General features: G+C 32.7%; 3 protein-coding genes across 3 annotated transcripts in view; 1 reads left to right on the forward strand and 2 right to left on the reverse strand.

The window, feature by feature from the left end:
- The window catches only part of LOTGIDRAFT_129408 (hypothetical protein), a gene marked incomplete at both ends in the record, with an annotated part of 18,438 nt that extends 13,683 nt beyond the window's left edge, over positions 1-4,755 (reverse strand). Inside the window, 6 exons of the mRNA XM_009064664.1 lie at positions 530-699; positions 1,057-1,198; positions 1,618-1,808; positions 2,030-2,180; positions 2,389-2,567; positions 4,616-4,755. Coding sequence (XP_009062912.1) covers positions 530-699; positions 1,057-1,198; positions 1,618-1,808; positions 2,030-2,180; positions 2,389-2,567; positions 4,616-4,755 — 973 coding nt within the window. The remainder of the gene's footprint in view (positions 1-529; positions 700-1,056; positions 1,199-1,617; positions 1,809-2,029; positions 2,181-2,388; positions 2,568-4,615) is intronic.
- A 2,100-nt stretch (positions 4,756-6,855) lies between these two features.
- Positions 6,856-12,193, reverse strand: LOTGIDRAFT_235432 (hypothetical protein). The gene is made up of 7 exons (XM_009064665.1): positions 11,276-12,193; positions 10,902-11,119; positions 10,406-10,557; positions 9,720-9,843; positions 9,141-9,392; positions 8,716-8,888; positions 6,856-7,922 (listed from the first exon to the last, which is right to left on the reverse strand). Exons 1-7 carry the CDS (start codon positions 11,781-11,783, stop codon positions 7,793-7,795), a joined length of 1,557 nt encoding a protein of 518 aa, XP_009062913.1. The 5' UTR covers positions 11,784-12,193; the 3' UTR covers positions 6,856-7,792.
- A 207-nt stretch (positions 12,194-12,400) lies between these two features.
- LOTGIDRAFT_220690 (hypothetical protein) lies at positions 12,401-14,021 on the forward strand. Its single transcript, XM_009064666.1, has 3 exons — positions 12,401-12,494; positions 12,918-13,018; positions 13,271-14,021. The coding sequence occupies exons 1-3, from the start codon at positions 12,413-12,415 to the stop codon at positions 13,436-13,438; spliced, it is 351 nt and encodes a 116-aa protein (XP_009062914.1). The 5' UTR covers positions 12,401-12,412; the 3' UTR covers positions 13,439-14,021.
- The last annotated feature ends 3,671 nt before the right edge of the window (positions 14,022-17,692 follow it).

A 17,692-nucleotide genomic window follows, 5' to 3' on the forward strand; every position in this document is an offset into this window, starting at 1 on the left:
AAATAACCTGAGCATCAGCATCTGACCAGTTATTATCGCAGATAGTACCCCATTGGTTTTCATAATATATCTCTACACGACCTTCACCAGGAGTAGTACCACCTGCTAGACGTACTGGTGTATTCGGTGCGGGGTCTGCAATAGAACACGCATCAGGGGTTAAAATTATGACGCCTGTTTTTCATGAGATGAAACATAACCGACCAAAGTCCTTAACTACAATAGCCACCTTTCTTGTACCACGGAAGTTTGTAAATACAGTGATTTAATTAGATTGTACGCTCGTGAACGCAGCCAATCAGAGTCCTCGACAGAAAGTCTGTGAGTTTGAGAGGTTGATCTTAAAACTCATCATCTACGTGAGTGCACATTGGAAATTCAACTTTGCCATACTGACTGACTGACCAGGAAAATAGACATAGACACCATGTCCAATACCATGAGTGTATTCTCAGTCAGTTTTAACTCTTGGTACATCTTGTTGTATAGAATGGTTCAGTCAAATAATTGTCAATCAAATTAGGCTTACCCTTCGTGCACAAAATGGCTACATCTTCATCATGATCACAATTATTAACTCCCCAAGGTTTCTTACTACATTGTGTGATATTAGATTCTGGTCCTTGACAACCTAAATCATCTACCCATATAGGACCTAGACCACCACTGTATGTTCCTTTCCTTAATTTCTTCCCACCTCTAAATAAATAGTGTAGTATAGGTATATAAGCACACGAGAAAACATTATGCAATCTTTTGGCAATCTCGAGCACAGAGTGGCATCATGTCAACCCTCGTTGTACCTGGCGAAGAAGTCATATAAATTTGCAGTATGAACACATTCTAAATGTGTTTTATGATAATTGACTAACGTAGATGCGAGTGTCGATTGTGTGTTTTCTCACACTTTTTATCCATGATCTCATTGTTAAACAATCATTGAACTAGATTACCAATCAAATGTTTTGTTTTAATCAAGCTGGTTAATCTGGTTTTGGATGACGAGTGAAGAAACCGAGAGAAAAACACGTATTATATTAAAATGTAAGTACAAACCTTGTGTAATTCAACATTTTACATATGACTCCAGCATCTCTTGAGGAGAACGAATCATCACAAACTGTACCCCATATACCATAAACATTGAGTTCTACACGACCTTGATTTCTGCTTAAACCACCAGTTAGACGTACTTTTACTTGATTTGAAACACCTAATAAATCAAAGGATTAAAACTAAAACACACGAATCAGAATCAGAACATACAATTTAGAAGTTCGATAGCAGTACACATAGGTATTGTTCATACGAACTATAATACTATATGTCATAACGCCATTCTTCAGTCGTAGTCGTGCGTTAATAATGATGCAGTAAAGCATCTGAAAAATTCAACTTTAAGTGATTTTTTACTTGATCAGACCTCTTCTTGATGAGATAAGTATAAAACAAGATTTTGACTTTGGCATAATAAGTGCTAAAATACGATGGTGACGATTTTAGGACATGCTCTTTCGTAGTATCGCAGCAAGAATGTATCTTTCAGAAGATAACACCCCTTTTAAATACAGAAAATCATTGTCTATCAGAGGTAAAACAGGATAATATCTAACTTACTGGCTTTAGGTATACACATAACACCAGCGTCTTCAGAATGTTGACAGTTGGTGGTACCCCATCCTTTATGTAAACATACTCCCAGACCAGTTTCATTACCAGTACATTTAACATCGTCCAATAAAATCTTTTTACTGGGGTCCCCAGTACCATTAGTAAAGTAAGCACTTGTCAATGGTACTGCTATCACACTAGTTGGAGGAAAATACAAACAGATCATAAGCACGATAGGAAGATTTTAGTGCAGAACTGCAAGAAACAAATTTCTGGTAGAATTGTAGAAATTTCTATGGTAGAACTGTTGGGGCATTTCAGATTACAACTTTAGGAAGAAGTCAAGGTAAAACCACAAGATCGTTTAAAAATAGTTAAATGATGATACAAAGGTCAAAAAGTGAGTTATTAGTCTTACTTTTTAAAATTCAATTGTCTACAAACAACTTTAGCTGCATTGTCATCAAAGCCATCATCACAGACGGTACCCCATTCTCCAGCATGTTGTATCTCAACTCTTCCTTGTGAACCATCAGCACCACCAGCTAATCTTACTGGTATATTTGCATCTTCATCTGAATATTTTTATAAGAATATATGATGGGGAATTAGTTGAAACGGTAGATTTTTTAAACATATCATCATATCACATATTGACACATTTTTATTGACGTTCATTGACCTTTCCAGACATTTGAGACAAAAATCGCGATATTCATGAGTATTGAGGTAAATGTTTTGTATCCTCATTGTGATGCAGTGAACTGTCATAGAAACGAGTTTTACCTGGTGCACAATCAAGCCCAGCATCTTCCCCATGTCGACAATTAGTTCTACCCCATGGTTTCAATCTACAGTTAATTAGATTCTGTTCATTACCATTACAATCTACATCATCTAACCATATAGGACCACTTCCAATTCCAAAATAGGCTTCTGCATAAGTTCGGAAATTACTTCTGAAAATGACGGGATAAAATGACAGGAATACTTTTGCAAGTATCTATTGTATCTACAATTTTATGTTTATTAATCATAACCTGAGACCAACTTGAAGGCAAACTTATGACTTATGCCTACTCCAGAACAAATCCTATTGTCTACTATCCTACAAATGTACCGCTAAAGAAACAGTTGTTCATAATGCCGCCCCAAAACAAATGTGATTATTGTCTGATCCAAGAAAAATTTGATTATTGTCTGATCCAAGACAAATTTGATTATTGTCTGATCCAATGTGTTTATTTTCTGATCCAGGATAAATTTGATTATCATCTTATCCCGGACAAATTTGATTATTGTCTGATCCAGGATAAATTTGATTATTGTCTTATCCCGGACAAATTTGATTATTGTCTGATCCAGGATAAATTTGATTATTGTCTGATCCAGGATGAATTTGATTATTGTCTGATCCAGGATGAATTTGATTATTGTCTTATCCCGGACAAATTTGATTATTGTCTGATCCAGGACAAATTTGATTATTATCTTATCCAGTCCAAATTTGATTATTGTCTGATCCAGGATGAATTTGATTATTGTCTGATCCAGGATGAATTTGATTATTGTCTGATCCAGGATGAATTTGATTATTGTCTGATCCAGGATGAATTTGATTATTGTCTGATCCAGGATGAATTTGATTATTGTCTGATCCAGGATGAATTTGATTATTATCTGATCCAGGATGAATTTGATTATTGTCTGATCCAGGATGAATTTGATTATTGTCTTATCCCGGACAAATTTGATTATTGTCTGATCCAGGACAAATTTGATTATTATCTTATCCAGTCCAAATTTGATTATTGTCTGATCCAGGATGAATTTGATTATTGTCTGATCCAGGATGAATTTGATTATTGTCTAATCCAGGATGAATTTGATTATTGTCTGATCCAGGATGAATTTGATTATTGTCTAATCCAGGACAAATTTGATTATAGTCTCATCGAGTACAAATTTTATTATTGTCTGATCCGTGACAAATTTTATTATTGTCTGATCCGTGACAAATTTGATTATTATCTGATCCAGGACAAATTGAATTATTGCCTGATCTTGGACAAATTGGATTGTTTGTGTTTGCTTCAGTGGTCGTTATTGACAGACAAATTTGTCTACTCTTTGGGTACCTGATCCAGGACAAATGTGATTATTATCTGATCCGTGACAAATGTGATTATTATCTGATCCATGACAAATGTGATTATTATCTGATCCAGGACAAATGTGATTATTATCTGATCCAGGACAAATGTGATTATTATCTGATCCAGGACAAATGTGATTATTGTCTGATCCCGGACAAATTTGATTATTGTCTGATCCAGGACAAATTTGGTTATTATCTTATCCAGTCCAAATTTGATTATTGCCTGATCCAGGATGAATTTGATTATTGTCTGATCCAGGATGAATTTGATTATTGTCTGATCCAGGATGAATTTGATTATTATCTGATCCAGGAAAAATTGATTATTGTCTGATCCAGGACAAATTTGATTATTATCTTATCCAGTCCAAATTTGATTATTGTCTGATCCAGGATGAATTTGATTATTGTCTGATCCAGGACAAAATTGATTATTGTCTGATCCAGGACAAATTTGATTATTATCTTATCCAGTCCAAATTTGATTATTGTCTGATCCAGGATGTATTTGATTATTGTCTGATCCAGGACAAAATTGATTATTGTCTGATCCAGGACAAATTTGATTATTATCTGACCCAGGATGAATTTGATTATTGTCTGATCCAGGATGTATTTGATTATAGTCTCATCGAGTACAAATTTAATTACTCTCTGATCCTGGACAAATAACGTTTATGTCTGCTCCAGTGATTGATTATTGATGGCTCTTGGACAAATTTTAATGTTTATGTCTGCTCAATGTGGGTATGTTCCTGGACAAATTGTATGGTTTGTATTTTTACTGTTTAGACCGTGGACCAAAAATGCTATATCAATTGACAATCAACGGCCAGCAACACTTACCCAGTATAACCTAGCTTTCGACAGATCACAGTAGCAACATTTTGATTAAAACCATCATCACAGATAGTACCCCATGTATTATTATGATAGATCTCTACTCTTCCTTGGCTGTCTCGATCACCATCTGATAATCGTAGTTGATTATTCTGTTGACAATATGCTGAAATTAAATTCACCACACGTTATCCATGAGTTTGTATCAGTTCAACAAAATCTGCCAGCTTCCTGACAACGAACAAACAAACTACGACGGGTACCTCTTAAAGGTTTTGTATCAGATATCTGTGTTGATTGTACAATTTGTGGTTTTTTGGTCGAAAAATAAAAAGTGAAATTATAGTGCATACTTTTAGATAGTTTATGATCACAAAGACAAGTAGATCTACGGGATCGGTGATTTAATTAAAAAGATAAAAAATATATTTGTATCTACACTTCTTAGTCTTTTATGAGATATCAAAAGATAAAATATGCCCTGTTTCACAGATTTATCAAAATTAAATTCATCAGATGGATGTATTAACACACATAGACTTGCGTTGGGTGAATTAAAGTGTATTGCAATTATCAACCCAATCCTTAAAATTGTTTTATAGGAGTAATGACAATCTTCGTAATCGTCATTTTCGGGTATGGTCATTTTGGATGTAACGAATTTCATAAATCTACAGAAATACATGTACAAAAATTATGGTTTAATCGATTTAATTCTTCTTATTTCAAATCTTATTTTGCAATCAAACTGGTGTTCTACAATAGGGTACAATCGAGATTAAAAAATGATAAAAAGCACAAGGGAAAACGGTAAATATATGGTCACTATATCTATATTATACTATTATACCAAACTTACCTGGTGACAGTAAAATAAGAATAAATACTAAATGAAGTAATATCATTCTTATTTCGGATATCGTTTGCATAACGGTGCATAAATTTCACATAGAATTTAAGATCAAAGGCATTACAGTGTTTAATCCAAACAGAAATAATGCTGGTCTGAAACGTCTTTGATGGTGGTATACACTTGGTGATAAATGAGACAAATACACAGTGAAATTGAGTTTTAGTGAAATATTCCAATAACAAGAATGTGAAATGATAGATAAATGTACCAGTATGTGATATTATAATGTCAAATTATCAATATATAGTTTGATCTTCATTAGTTGATAAGATATGAATTTATCTCAAAAACATTGTCGTACTCAAGTTATGATATTCCTAGACTGATACGTTGTTGTACAACAGGACCCAAAGGGAACGTCGCTGAGTACGAGTTTAAAGTTCGGTTCTTGAAACCAAAATATATTTATTGTAATTCATTTATGGGCATATGTTTTCCTCAAATGCGGTAATTACCGAATTCTTGCTTATTTTTTTATATCATATTATATTACGTATGTATGTTATAAAATAAATATTGCTATTGGGGTAAACAGTAATATAGTAATATCGAAAAGCTGATAGAATATGCGTTTATGTGTCGGGTTCGCAACAATTAGAATTACCTTGGAATATAGCTTTTATTTACTTTTCTTCGCACTTAATATATGTTGAAATGTAATAGAACTGGGCGTAGGAATTTAAAGTGAAGAAAATGGTATGGATGGCTGAAATTGGGTTCCATAAATATCTTTAAAAAAAAACAAGACGACTGTGTCACTTGGAGGGAAATGGGGGGTAAACTATGTATAAGTAGGTCAGGGGCGATAGCAACACGAAACTATACGTATGGTTCTTAAATGGAAATAACATACACGAACGAAGTTTTTGAATCTCTCTTTCTCGACTAAATAAATTGAATTTTTAAAAAAGACCCAATATTTCATCAAATCACATTTAAAGCCATTTCTCAACCATTATTTGTGATGTGAAGGCTGAGTTGAAATATAACAACCTTCATCAAAATTCGGCTTATTATGTCGAGGAAGAGTTTCAAAATGGTTGTGAACAACGTTCGTGTGTGTTATTTCCATGTAAGTACCATACGTAGTTTCGTATGGGGCGAAAGCCTTAATACCTCAAAACTCCAATATGAAAATTTGAACAGCAATCTGCAGAGCAAGTATCAAGAGCATAGAATCGGCTTCAAGCAATTTGCACCTTCCCGTGGTCCCTTTTTAGTTTTCAGATTTTAACCATTTCACAAACACAAAACACTCCCATGGCTTTTTTAATCAATATCAAAAGTATGTGTCGCGTGGATACTTCAATAAATCAAAGACGAGTCAAACATTAGATGTAGCTGATAAAAGGTGTTTTATTGCAAAATAAATTAAACAGGTATACAAAAAGATGAAAAGATATCACAATTTTACGGTAAATCTTTCGATTGGTTGAAATATAAAGAGGGAGTCTCATCAATTTACTTAGATAATATTCATACGGGTTCATTATTTAATTCTTATATGATGGAAAATTCAAAATTTGACTGACCAATCTGAACTATGGCGAACATATAGAATCAGAATTTTATAATAATCATATAAAAATATATATCACCTATTACATAATATCATTCAAAATATAGCTAGTAAATATGTCATTATATTATTATTAATTTTCAATTAATCAGTTGACCCTTTCCTCGTATTTGTAAAGTGTATTGTATATCTTATTAATCGTTTTTAACCTGTTAGGTTTCCCAAAAGCATCACATTAAAACAAAACCTATTAAAACACATGTAAATCTGTAAGCTAAAAAGCAAACACACAACAAATTAATGAGCATTTAGTTTGACTAAAACATTATTGGGATTAAAATATATCCATAACAACAAAAAATTCACTAATAAACCAACAAATATTAAAAGCTAAAACATGGAAATGTGTGTTATTGTTGTCTTTTCTGTTCTTATCTTGTAGGATAGGATTTCTTGAAGTTATACTCCATAAAAGAGAATCTAACCATACATGTATATGACTGAATAAATTAGCAAGTACGCGGGATTTGAAGATGAAAGAAGGAGATTTGGAAAACAATAGAAACAAAAACTTGTTAATTGAAAGGTGATGCAACACAAGCTATATTTAAGCTTTGACCAGTGCAAATGTAACTTTCTCTGTGTCCTTTTCTCCATCATCATTGTCATCAAAGTGCTTTTTAACTGGACACTGACTTGCCTATCTGATTAGCTTTCCTTATTCAATTAACATATACACTGATAGCTATGCCTACACATCAAGTACAAAGTTAGAGATAATATCAGGAACTGTGGAATCAAACCCAGCAATATCTAACATTCCCAAATCATTGGAATCAGCATACTCCATTTTTCTTGATGTCATACCACAAATTATCAACCTGAAAAATATATCAATTATATGTGAATTATCTATGTTAAATGCTGCTTTTTACGTAAATTCAGATCTTGCTGTATTGAACTTACTTTGTATTTGGTAAATTCAGATCTTGCTGTATTGAACTTACTTTGTATTTGGTAAATTCAGATCTTGCTGTATTGAACTTACTTTGTATTTGGTAAATTCAGATCTTTTGTATATTCTACTTACTTTGTATAAATGGTAAATTCAGATCTTGCGGTATTGAACTTACTTTGTATTTGGTAAATTCAGATCTTGCTGTATTGAACTTACTTTGTATTTGGTAAATTCAGATCTTGCTGTATTGAACTTACTTTGTATTTGGTAAATTCAGATCTTGTTGTATTGAACTTACTTTGTATTTGGTAAATTCAGATCGTTTGTATATTCTACTTACTTTGTATAAATGGTAAATTCAGATCTTGCTGTATTGAACTTACTTTGTATTTGGTAAATTCAGATCTTTTGTATATTCTACTTACTTTGTATTTGGTAAATTCAGATCTTGCTGTATTGAACTTACTTTGAATTTGGTAAATTTAGATCTTTTCTATATTCTACTTACTTTGTATTTGGTAAATTCAGATCTTTTGTATATTCTACTTATTTTGTATTTGGTAAATTCAGATCTTGCTGTATTGAACTTACTTTGTATTTGGTAAATTTAGATCTTTTCTATATTCTACTTACTTTGTATTTGGTAAATTCAGATCTTGCTGTATTGAAATTATTTGGAATTTTGTAAATTTAGATCTTTTCTATATTCTACTTACTTTGTATTAGGTAAATTCAGATCTTTTCTATATTGTAGTAAAGCACTATGAGGTGTGACTGTACCAGTGGAATCTTTACTATCAGTAAGTATTATAATAGCATCATAAGATTTCTTGTTATCTGTAGCCCATCTTATAGGTGCTGATACGTCACAAGCCATTACGGGAATTTCCTGAAAGTAACAAAAGAAATTGAGATGCATATATGCATATGCAAATGCATATATATTGAGGTTTTTCCATTCTAACAGCATTCCTCATCAGGGATTGTGAACGGACCTGTATTCACTTCCAATTGAGTGCTATCTGCAAAGCATCACACAACTAAGCTTATATCCCTTTCATAAAAAAGCAAAAGATTGAATTTCCTACCATTGATTGCCTAGGTTAAACAATCTACAACTAACAGACACAACTCTACTTACTGGAAGAGCTGCTTTAGCTAATCCTTCACAGATATTTTCTACTTTCATCTGACTTTTAATGGCTACTGGTATGACAGTTGTAGAGAAAAAAACTAGAGAACAACTATCCTCTGACTGTATATAAATAGTAGCTAGTCCTGCTGCAGCTATCATTGAAGATAATGCAGGGGTACCATACACTGAATGCTGGGGTAAACCATGACCAATTTTAACTGCTATAAGTAGTCTTTTATTGGTGACACTGATATTGTTCTAAAAATGTGATTTTTTTATGAATATTAAATTAATAATATTGGAAATCATGACAAGGTATGTAACAGATAAAATAGATTATACAAAAAATATACAATGATAAACAGGTCATTGCAAGTTTTGGACAAACACTTCATTAAAACTCTTTAGAATCTTTCCATGTAATTCTTTGTTCAATTAAATGAACATCTCAGAATTGATTTCCTCTTAGGCATTTGATTGGTTGTCTTTCCAAACATACCATCATAGGCATGTCTTCAGATCCGAAATTGAGTGAAGAAGCCCATGAATGACAAAACAGGACTAGTTTGAAATAAATAAGAATACCTTTATAGCATGTGAAAAAGTTAAATTCAATGCATTAGCCACAGATTCATTCCTCTGCCATTTAATCTTTCCTTTACCTTGTTCATAATTTCGTAATGCTATCAGAACCTTCATAGGTGATACTCTAAATAAAACACAATTGATTAAAATAATACAATTTAAAATCATACAGATCTCATGAAAGTGATGATATTTTGATAAATCTATTGTTAGAAAGTTTAAAACATGCCATTCATTAGGAGCTCCAAATTCCTTAACAGCAATGTATTCAATACTTAATATTCCAGTTAGGCATCAATAAATGTACATCATCCAGTTTTTGCTTGATATAGCTTAAAGTGTGTCTGATTAGGATTTAACATTTACATTTACATGGGTAATGATAAAAGACTCTAATAAAGAAAACCTTTGGCTCCTTATATTGATTTTATATTTCTATTTTTGAATAGTTTTCCAAATAAATATGCATTAAATAACAACTTGTTCTCTCAAGAATGGATCAAAATTGTTTCATTTTACCAAAAATTGAAGACAACCCTGGTTTCTTATATATATATAATGAAAATGAAACACTTTAGAACAAGTTGTTATTTAATCTATATTTATATACATGCTTTCAGCTCAATAGCTGTATGATTTTATATTCTTCTACATAAAAAACTGACATAAAACAAAGTGATATCTACCCTGAATCTTTAATAACCTGTTCATTAGTTAGTCTATCAAGTATATCAGGTAAAATATAATTATCAGATTTTAAAATACCAAGACTTGCTAGTTTAACTATGTTACTGAGTATTTCTTTTATTGTTAGGTTTGGTATCAAGGCTTGCCACACCTGGAATAAATTCGAAAAATTCTTTTCCAGGCACCTTTTTGTGGAATTTTATGGAGTACCGGTAATCCTTTTTTTATACTGAAATGTTCTCCAGCAAAATTACTTTACTTTATATTGGCAAAACATTTCAACTGGATATTGCTACTTTAAATTCTAATGCACCATTACATGGGCATCTATAATAACATTTTTTACACTTACTATTGCCAAGTCATATTCACTGGACAATATTTTTTAAATCATAGAGAACATCATAACTCACATCTTAATGTAATATTCAAAAGAATACCTTTGACTCTATATATCCAAGCCAAGTCTGTGAGTTTCAATTTATTGTAACCTACCTCAACTGATTTCTGTAATTTTGTTGGTATATGTTCCTGTTTTAAATTGAGTTGACGAATTTGAACACCTATCTCATGTTCATTGATAGATTGTTTAACTTGATCAACACCCTTCAAATATTTCAATATTTCTTTTATCTGCTTGGAATCTTTGCCTTCAGCCAATTGTGTTGCTTCAGTTAAACCTTTCATAACATAACGTATGATAATTGCTGTTTCTGAAATAAAATTATTACAAACTGTAAGAAATGTTGTAAAGAAATTGTTATAATGGCAAGTTTTTCTTCCAAAATAATAAGATGCTTATTGCTTACCAATCTCAGGTTTTTATCATTAAAAGAGGGCTAAATAAATTTACTGATATATTCACTTACCATCTTTTAAAGGATGAACATGACCTAGTCTAATAACATCAACATGGGACCATCTACAACATGACTTATATCTTGTGACAAATTCAACTAATTCTTTAGGTTCAATACCATTATACCAGCTACTGACTAGATTTCTCAATGATCTACCCCATCCTTTATGTTGATCTGACATCTTTTTGGCATATTCCAAAAAATAGAACAAATCTATAGGATGCTTACAGATGTTTGGAAAAGCTTTACTTGCTGCAGTCTTTGTACTGTTGTCTTTTGCTTTATAACAATAGGCTAAAGCAAACAATATATTGGTCTTCAAAACAAATCTGCATTCAAGGGCATATCTAACTACTTCTCGGACAATTTCTTCTCCTTTGCCCTCTGAAATCAGCCGATCAATTGATGATAAATCTTCTTTGGTTGGTTTTGCATTTCCAATTATCAGAACACCTGTGTCAGATCCGTGGGACAAAAATCTTCTCAGCCTGTCTAAATCAGTTACAGCAATCGGCATTTTTATCGAATCAATATTCAAACAATCTTTAAATGTTTTTCAAAAATAAATATTATTCAAACAGGTTAAAGCTGTTTTCATTTGCGAAAAATTAGTAAATTATCATAATCTGGTATAGCCGTCTGCAACTTGTTCATGGAGCCAAGGCTGTTTTCTACTGTTTATATTTTTAACATCAGTTTATTTGGAGTCCTTGTTTTGCTTCTTTACAAATAAATTTGATTATTTTTCACAGGCAACACTTAACAAATGCAATTATTATGCCTGGAAGATTCCTTATGGACTTTGAAGTGATTGGGGTGCCGAAAGACGCTGGTAATTACATGTAAATCAAAGAGAATTGTAAAAATTCGGAGAATTTCAGGAATTTCTCAACCTGCTGCTGTGAGCTACGTCATAACATTTTGTGTAGAAAGTAATCATGATTTTCGTATTAATGATGTTGCCTGAATCGAGTAAAATTGAATAACATATAATATTGCATTATTCGATTTGATAAAGTAATAGACGTTTAGAAAATAAAACTTCAGTTATTCTTTAAGATATACGAATGAAATTTCTTTATCGAAACTAAATGTGATGACTCTGTATAATTGACATAAAAGTCACATGACTAGGAAATTTGCAAAATGGCGAGTCAGACTCAAGGTATCCAACAGCTATTAGCCGCTGAAAAAAAGGCTGCAGAAAAGGTTTCAGACGCCAGAAAGCGTAAGTACTTTTACTATCATGTTAAAAATGTGTTTATGCTCCCAGACCATAGTATATTAAAAAAAAAGAGCGCGAACATCGTTGTAAAAAAATCAATTTTATTGTCAAAGTTTCTACAAATTGCCATTTTTTCATCTACAATCGTGACAACACAGGCATGTGACTGTCTCATTGTTTTACTTGTCCTTTATGACATTGAAATAATCATGAGTGAAAGAACAAACTATCTCTGTTCTTGTCAATAGCTTTACTAATAGTGTTTAAAATGTATTATCTGATCCCTTTTTAGAATTCCAAAATCTTGATAATAAATAGTAATGGATGTGTGTGGCTATGTCAATACAATATGAACTGAATGTGTCTACTGTCTTTGTACCTTGAGTTTTCAATGATAAATACATATATGTTAACATGTTCTTTCAGGTAAAGCCAACAGACTTAAACAAGCTAAGAAAGAGGCTGAGGTAGAGATAATAGCTTATAAAACTGAACGAGAAAGACAATACAAAGAATATGAAGCCAAGGTTGGTTTAATTGGATCTTTATCCCTTTCATCTTACTCAAAGCTTGGCGGGAAGTGGGTTTAATCTTATATAAAGTTATAAACTTCATATTTTGACCAAAAAATATCATTCTATCCATCAGTACCTGGAGCAAACTAGAAATAATATATTTTGGCATTTGTGTCACCATTAGGTACTGGTGATATTACTTCAAATTTGAAATGTATGTCAACTTGTGTGTTACTATTATGAATATTTGTTTTTTTTTCATAGGTATTAGGGTCAAGAGGTGATATGGAACAAAGAATAGAAACTAATACCAAACAAAAAATACATGAAATTGGAGAAAGTGTGAAGAGAAATAAAGAAGTAGCTTTAACCAGTTTATTGAATGTGGTTTATGAAATAAAACCAGAACTTCATGAAAATCTGAAACTATAATCTGTATTATTCTTTAGATCAAAATAATGTATAACCATTCCAGTGTGAAATTACAAATATAGAATAGTGGGTTTTTGATATCCTGAAACACAGCCTGTGAATGTTTGGAGAAAATATTTAGCTGTAGGTTACCACAGGGTTTAAGCATTTTATAGCCAATTCTAGTCCCAAAACTTATATCTTTATATACCAATATCTAATATATTGATTTAATATAGATCAAACTTGTATAGATATCTTCTCACCTAAATTAAGCATTGAAACTTTTATTAAATTGAGATATTCTGACATAACAATGTTTGAAATACAATGAAATGTCACAATTAAAATTTCAATAAAATGTTTCTGTTTTTCTTTGTGTAATGTGAAAGGCTGTGAAATTGTTACTCCAATCTTTTATATCAAGGTATATCATCAATTATTTATGAAAGTTAGCAGGAAAGGTGCTTTATGTTGATTTGTATGGATTTATGTTATAGAATCATCTTATGTTATTAATGTAACCACCTCTATGTTATATATTATGTTATAATAATGTCTGTTGGATGGTATATTGCTCATAATAAACTTATATAAGAATTAGTGACTGTTCTTTTCATTAGCCAATGTTTAATATCAGCAGGCCTGGGTAAGTCTGAACAATGAGCCATGTTAAATCTTCTTAGTTTTAGGTATAAAATCATTTAATGAAATATGAGATACAAGCCTAAACAAAAACCTAGTATGTGTATATTTTGAAGCCCTATGTTCAGAATGTTATTCATTAACTATTTTTTTAAAAGCATTAAAAATATAATCAAATATAACTCATTTGGATAATGTCGAATTTGATTTTTAAATTTGTTTTTTTTATAATTAATCTACCAAATTGTGATGAAAACTTAGCCATATTTTTATTTTACTAACAAACTGACTCTTAGATCGGGTGTTTTCTTTTTTTTCGGCACCTATTGTTTCGAGATTAAAATCGGACCTGTAAATCCCTAGAACATGGGGATTATGACTATAGTCTGTATCTTGAAAGTATTTTTGTATATGAAGGCAAAATACCTTCCCCAAAAAGGGGGAAAATACTCAAAAGTTACACAATTTTGTTTTTATACGCCCACATCTCTCTATGTGGACGTCTATTGCCGGCACCCCTGTCCATTCGTCGGTCGGTCGGTCGGTCGGTCAACATTTGCTTGTAAACGCTCTAAAAACTAGATTTTTTAATGGAATCAAATGAAATTCGGTATGTGTAGACATATTCATAAAACGAAGATCAAGTTCGAATTTGAGCTATTTTCGACCGTTAGAAGCAGAGTCATTGCCCTTGCCCCAAAATCTTGAATATTTACCATCCGCATGCCGCTGTGGGCGTATATAGCTGTCGTCCACTATCTTTATTAATACAATTATCACAGTTTATCGTGTAAATACATGTGTTTTTGTATTTGAAGGTAAACAGAGTACAGTTTATCATAATTAATACACATGACTTATACACAAAATCACAATCCCGCGTGTCTATGTTTTTGAATTTCAATTCTATCTTCCAGCAACATTATAGTTTTGAATGCCACCCTTCCTTGGTTGTTCTTTGGTCAGTGGTGGGGAGATGGTTCAACATCAATCTATCCCCTCACACGACCCAAAACTCAGTGACATAATCAGCAAACACTGAAATACCAGCTAGGCGTGTCCGAATTATCATCTTCCACTCTTCCAGTGCATTTAATCAAAAGCCACACAATCTGTGTTGCCTTGATTACTTTTATTGACTAGTTCATTAATCATAGTGAACTGTGGTCAGTAAGTAAACTCGTGAATCCTCTTAGAGTCAATGAAAATTCAGGCAAAAAGAGATCACCAATAATTTAGTCATACCATCACCATGTACAACTTTGTGTAATGTCAGTTTTCCTGTCTGGCAGCAATGGCTTCAAAATATATAATTATGCCCACCTTCACTGCACAGGTGGAAAGGCTTTTTAGCATTGTTGGAAAAATTGTATAGGCCAGAAAATTGTGCATTGAATGACGACACGTTTCAGACAATAAGTGGTTGATAAATGCAATGCCAATTTGTGCAACTGACAATACTTGAAAAATTTGCTATAGGCCTAAAGTGTCACGGCCTCTCCCTTGGGCCTTTGATAGGTCTCATTTTGAAGTGAAAATTAAGCCTTCTAAATGTTCAAAATTCATCTTAGGCCATCTGAGACCTCTGGCCTCAAGGGCTTTGGCTGTTAGTCTCTAAAGAATCTTTTTTTTTATCTGGAAAAAGATGTAGCTTGCCAATAAGCGCGATAATCGGCCTTAATAGCTGTTGTCTGATATCATTAATTGTAGTTGCCTCCCTTTACTTACAGAATTAAATTATTGCTCATCGATTGGAAAACCGTTTACATTTATGGGCTGAATGAATTCCCCTTTTCTGAATGGGACCATAAACAAATATTGCTGTTGTTTTGTTCTAACAAATGTATGACAAGTGGGTGTGGGGGACATCTCATTCCTATAATTTTACTTGCTAGCTGACTACTCTCCGATACAACGAGTACTTAATATTGGATTTTTTCTCTTATTTCACAAATAACCGAAATATAATTTTCAAATACATATACATGTCATAATGATGTAGAATGATGATTTGTTTTTTTGACCAAAAATTCCTCTGTTAAATCTAAGTTTCAAATGAGTTGACGTCTTGAATAAAAGCTTAGTGCGACAAGAGTGTTATCTGAGACTTAAATGCTCGTAAAAAACCTTTACAAGGCGAGAGTAACCTTGAATGTGTTGTCCTACATAAAGCTATTTTGGTAACTTGATCGCAAAATTACTTGAGAATTCACAAGAAACTTGACAGCATATCTGTATATCACGACTCATTTGCATTTACACTTGGGAAAGCTGTGAAAATATAGTCCAGCAGGAAATATCACAAGAATCTTTCGCTTTATGATGCAAGAACCCAATTTGGAATGAGCCATGCTCAACCATTCCTCTGACAAAAAAGCACATTAGCCACCTAAAATTTTCAATATGGCGGTCATTTTCCAAGATAGAGGACAATGAATTAAGTTTTTCATGAGCTTGTCACCGTAGTGCAACTACATGTAGGTAAGTATTTTCTTTTGTTCATCAGCTTCCATCCCCAGTCACTGGGACTATTTTATTCTATTGTGCAAGCCCATTTGTGGGCCCAAATGTAACCTGCAAGGAAAGATGCCTTCCTAGATGCCCCACCAACGACGGAAGGTCATGGGGCACCCAATTCTTCAAGGTGGCACCAAAACCCTTTTTAACACTTATCAGCTAAAGTCAACAATTGGCACAACAGCACCCCTCTATAATTATGGTTTTAGATATTCAATATTTTATAAAAACAGCGTTGAATCATATTTCTCTTCAAAAGATTAACATACTCAAATAAGTTGTGATAACGTACTTTCATTCTTTAAAATTGTATTGGCGGTCTGTGTGACTCAACTATATACGTATATAGGAACTACATTTGTAGGTTATACTTTTGTTTTGTCGTAGTATATCCAGGAGTGTTAATTGCCATAATGAATATCATTATAAACTTTTTTTTATTTTAAATTCATTTTCTAGAAGGTTACAAGAAGCAGTATTCTAGAAGGTCGTCATTTTTTGTCACTTTAATATTCTCATGCATGCAGGTGAAGGCTATATTAATTGTCAAAATTTTCAGAAATCTGCAGAATTTGATGTTTAACAACAGAACATCTATGGCAAATGCTGGAAGTCTTTTGTCCGAATAATGATATTGAATTGAGCTGAACGCACCCTTTTCTGTCCGGAAACGAGTCAAATCGCGAATACTTCCTGAGTAGTGTTGACAGATGAGGCATCAAACAGGGAATGCTTACTGTTCTAAACACTTGATACCACTATTAATCGGGAAATGCTTCCTCTCTTCTGATTGATGTACTTTCTCCTTTGATAAGTTCAATAGCTGATTTTAATGTTTCGCCATCGCCAATATGCTGTTTGAATTTTGGGTTTCGTTTTGGGGTTTGGGTTGTTAGTAGCCTACTTGGTTTATGTACTCTCCATGGTGCAGGGCCGATTAGAGAGGCTGCTGATGATGACACGTGAGCGGCAGATTTGCTGGTCACTGCGATGAACTAATTGACACATTCGGGCACAGGCCTGGAGAATAACCCCCTTACGCCGGCTCATTTTTATTGCGTTTATGGAGATGTAACGACGCTTGTCTAAAGACATTCTCGATTCCGTGGCGAT

Source organism: Lottia gigantea (genome assembly GCF_000327385.1).
Source record: "Lottia gigantea unplaced genomic scaffold LOTGIsca_64, whole genome shotgun sequence".
Taxonomy (NCBI): Eukaryota; Metazoa; Mollusca; class Gastropoda; family Lottiidae; genus Lottia; species Lottia gigantea.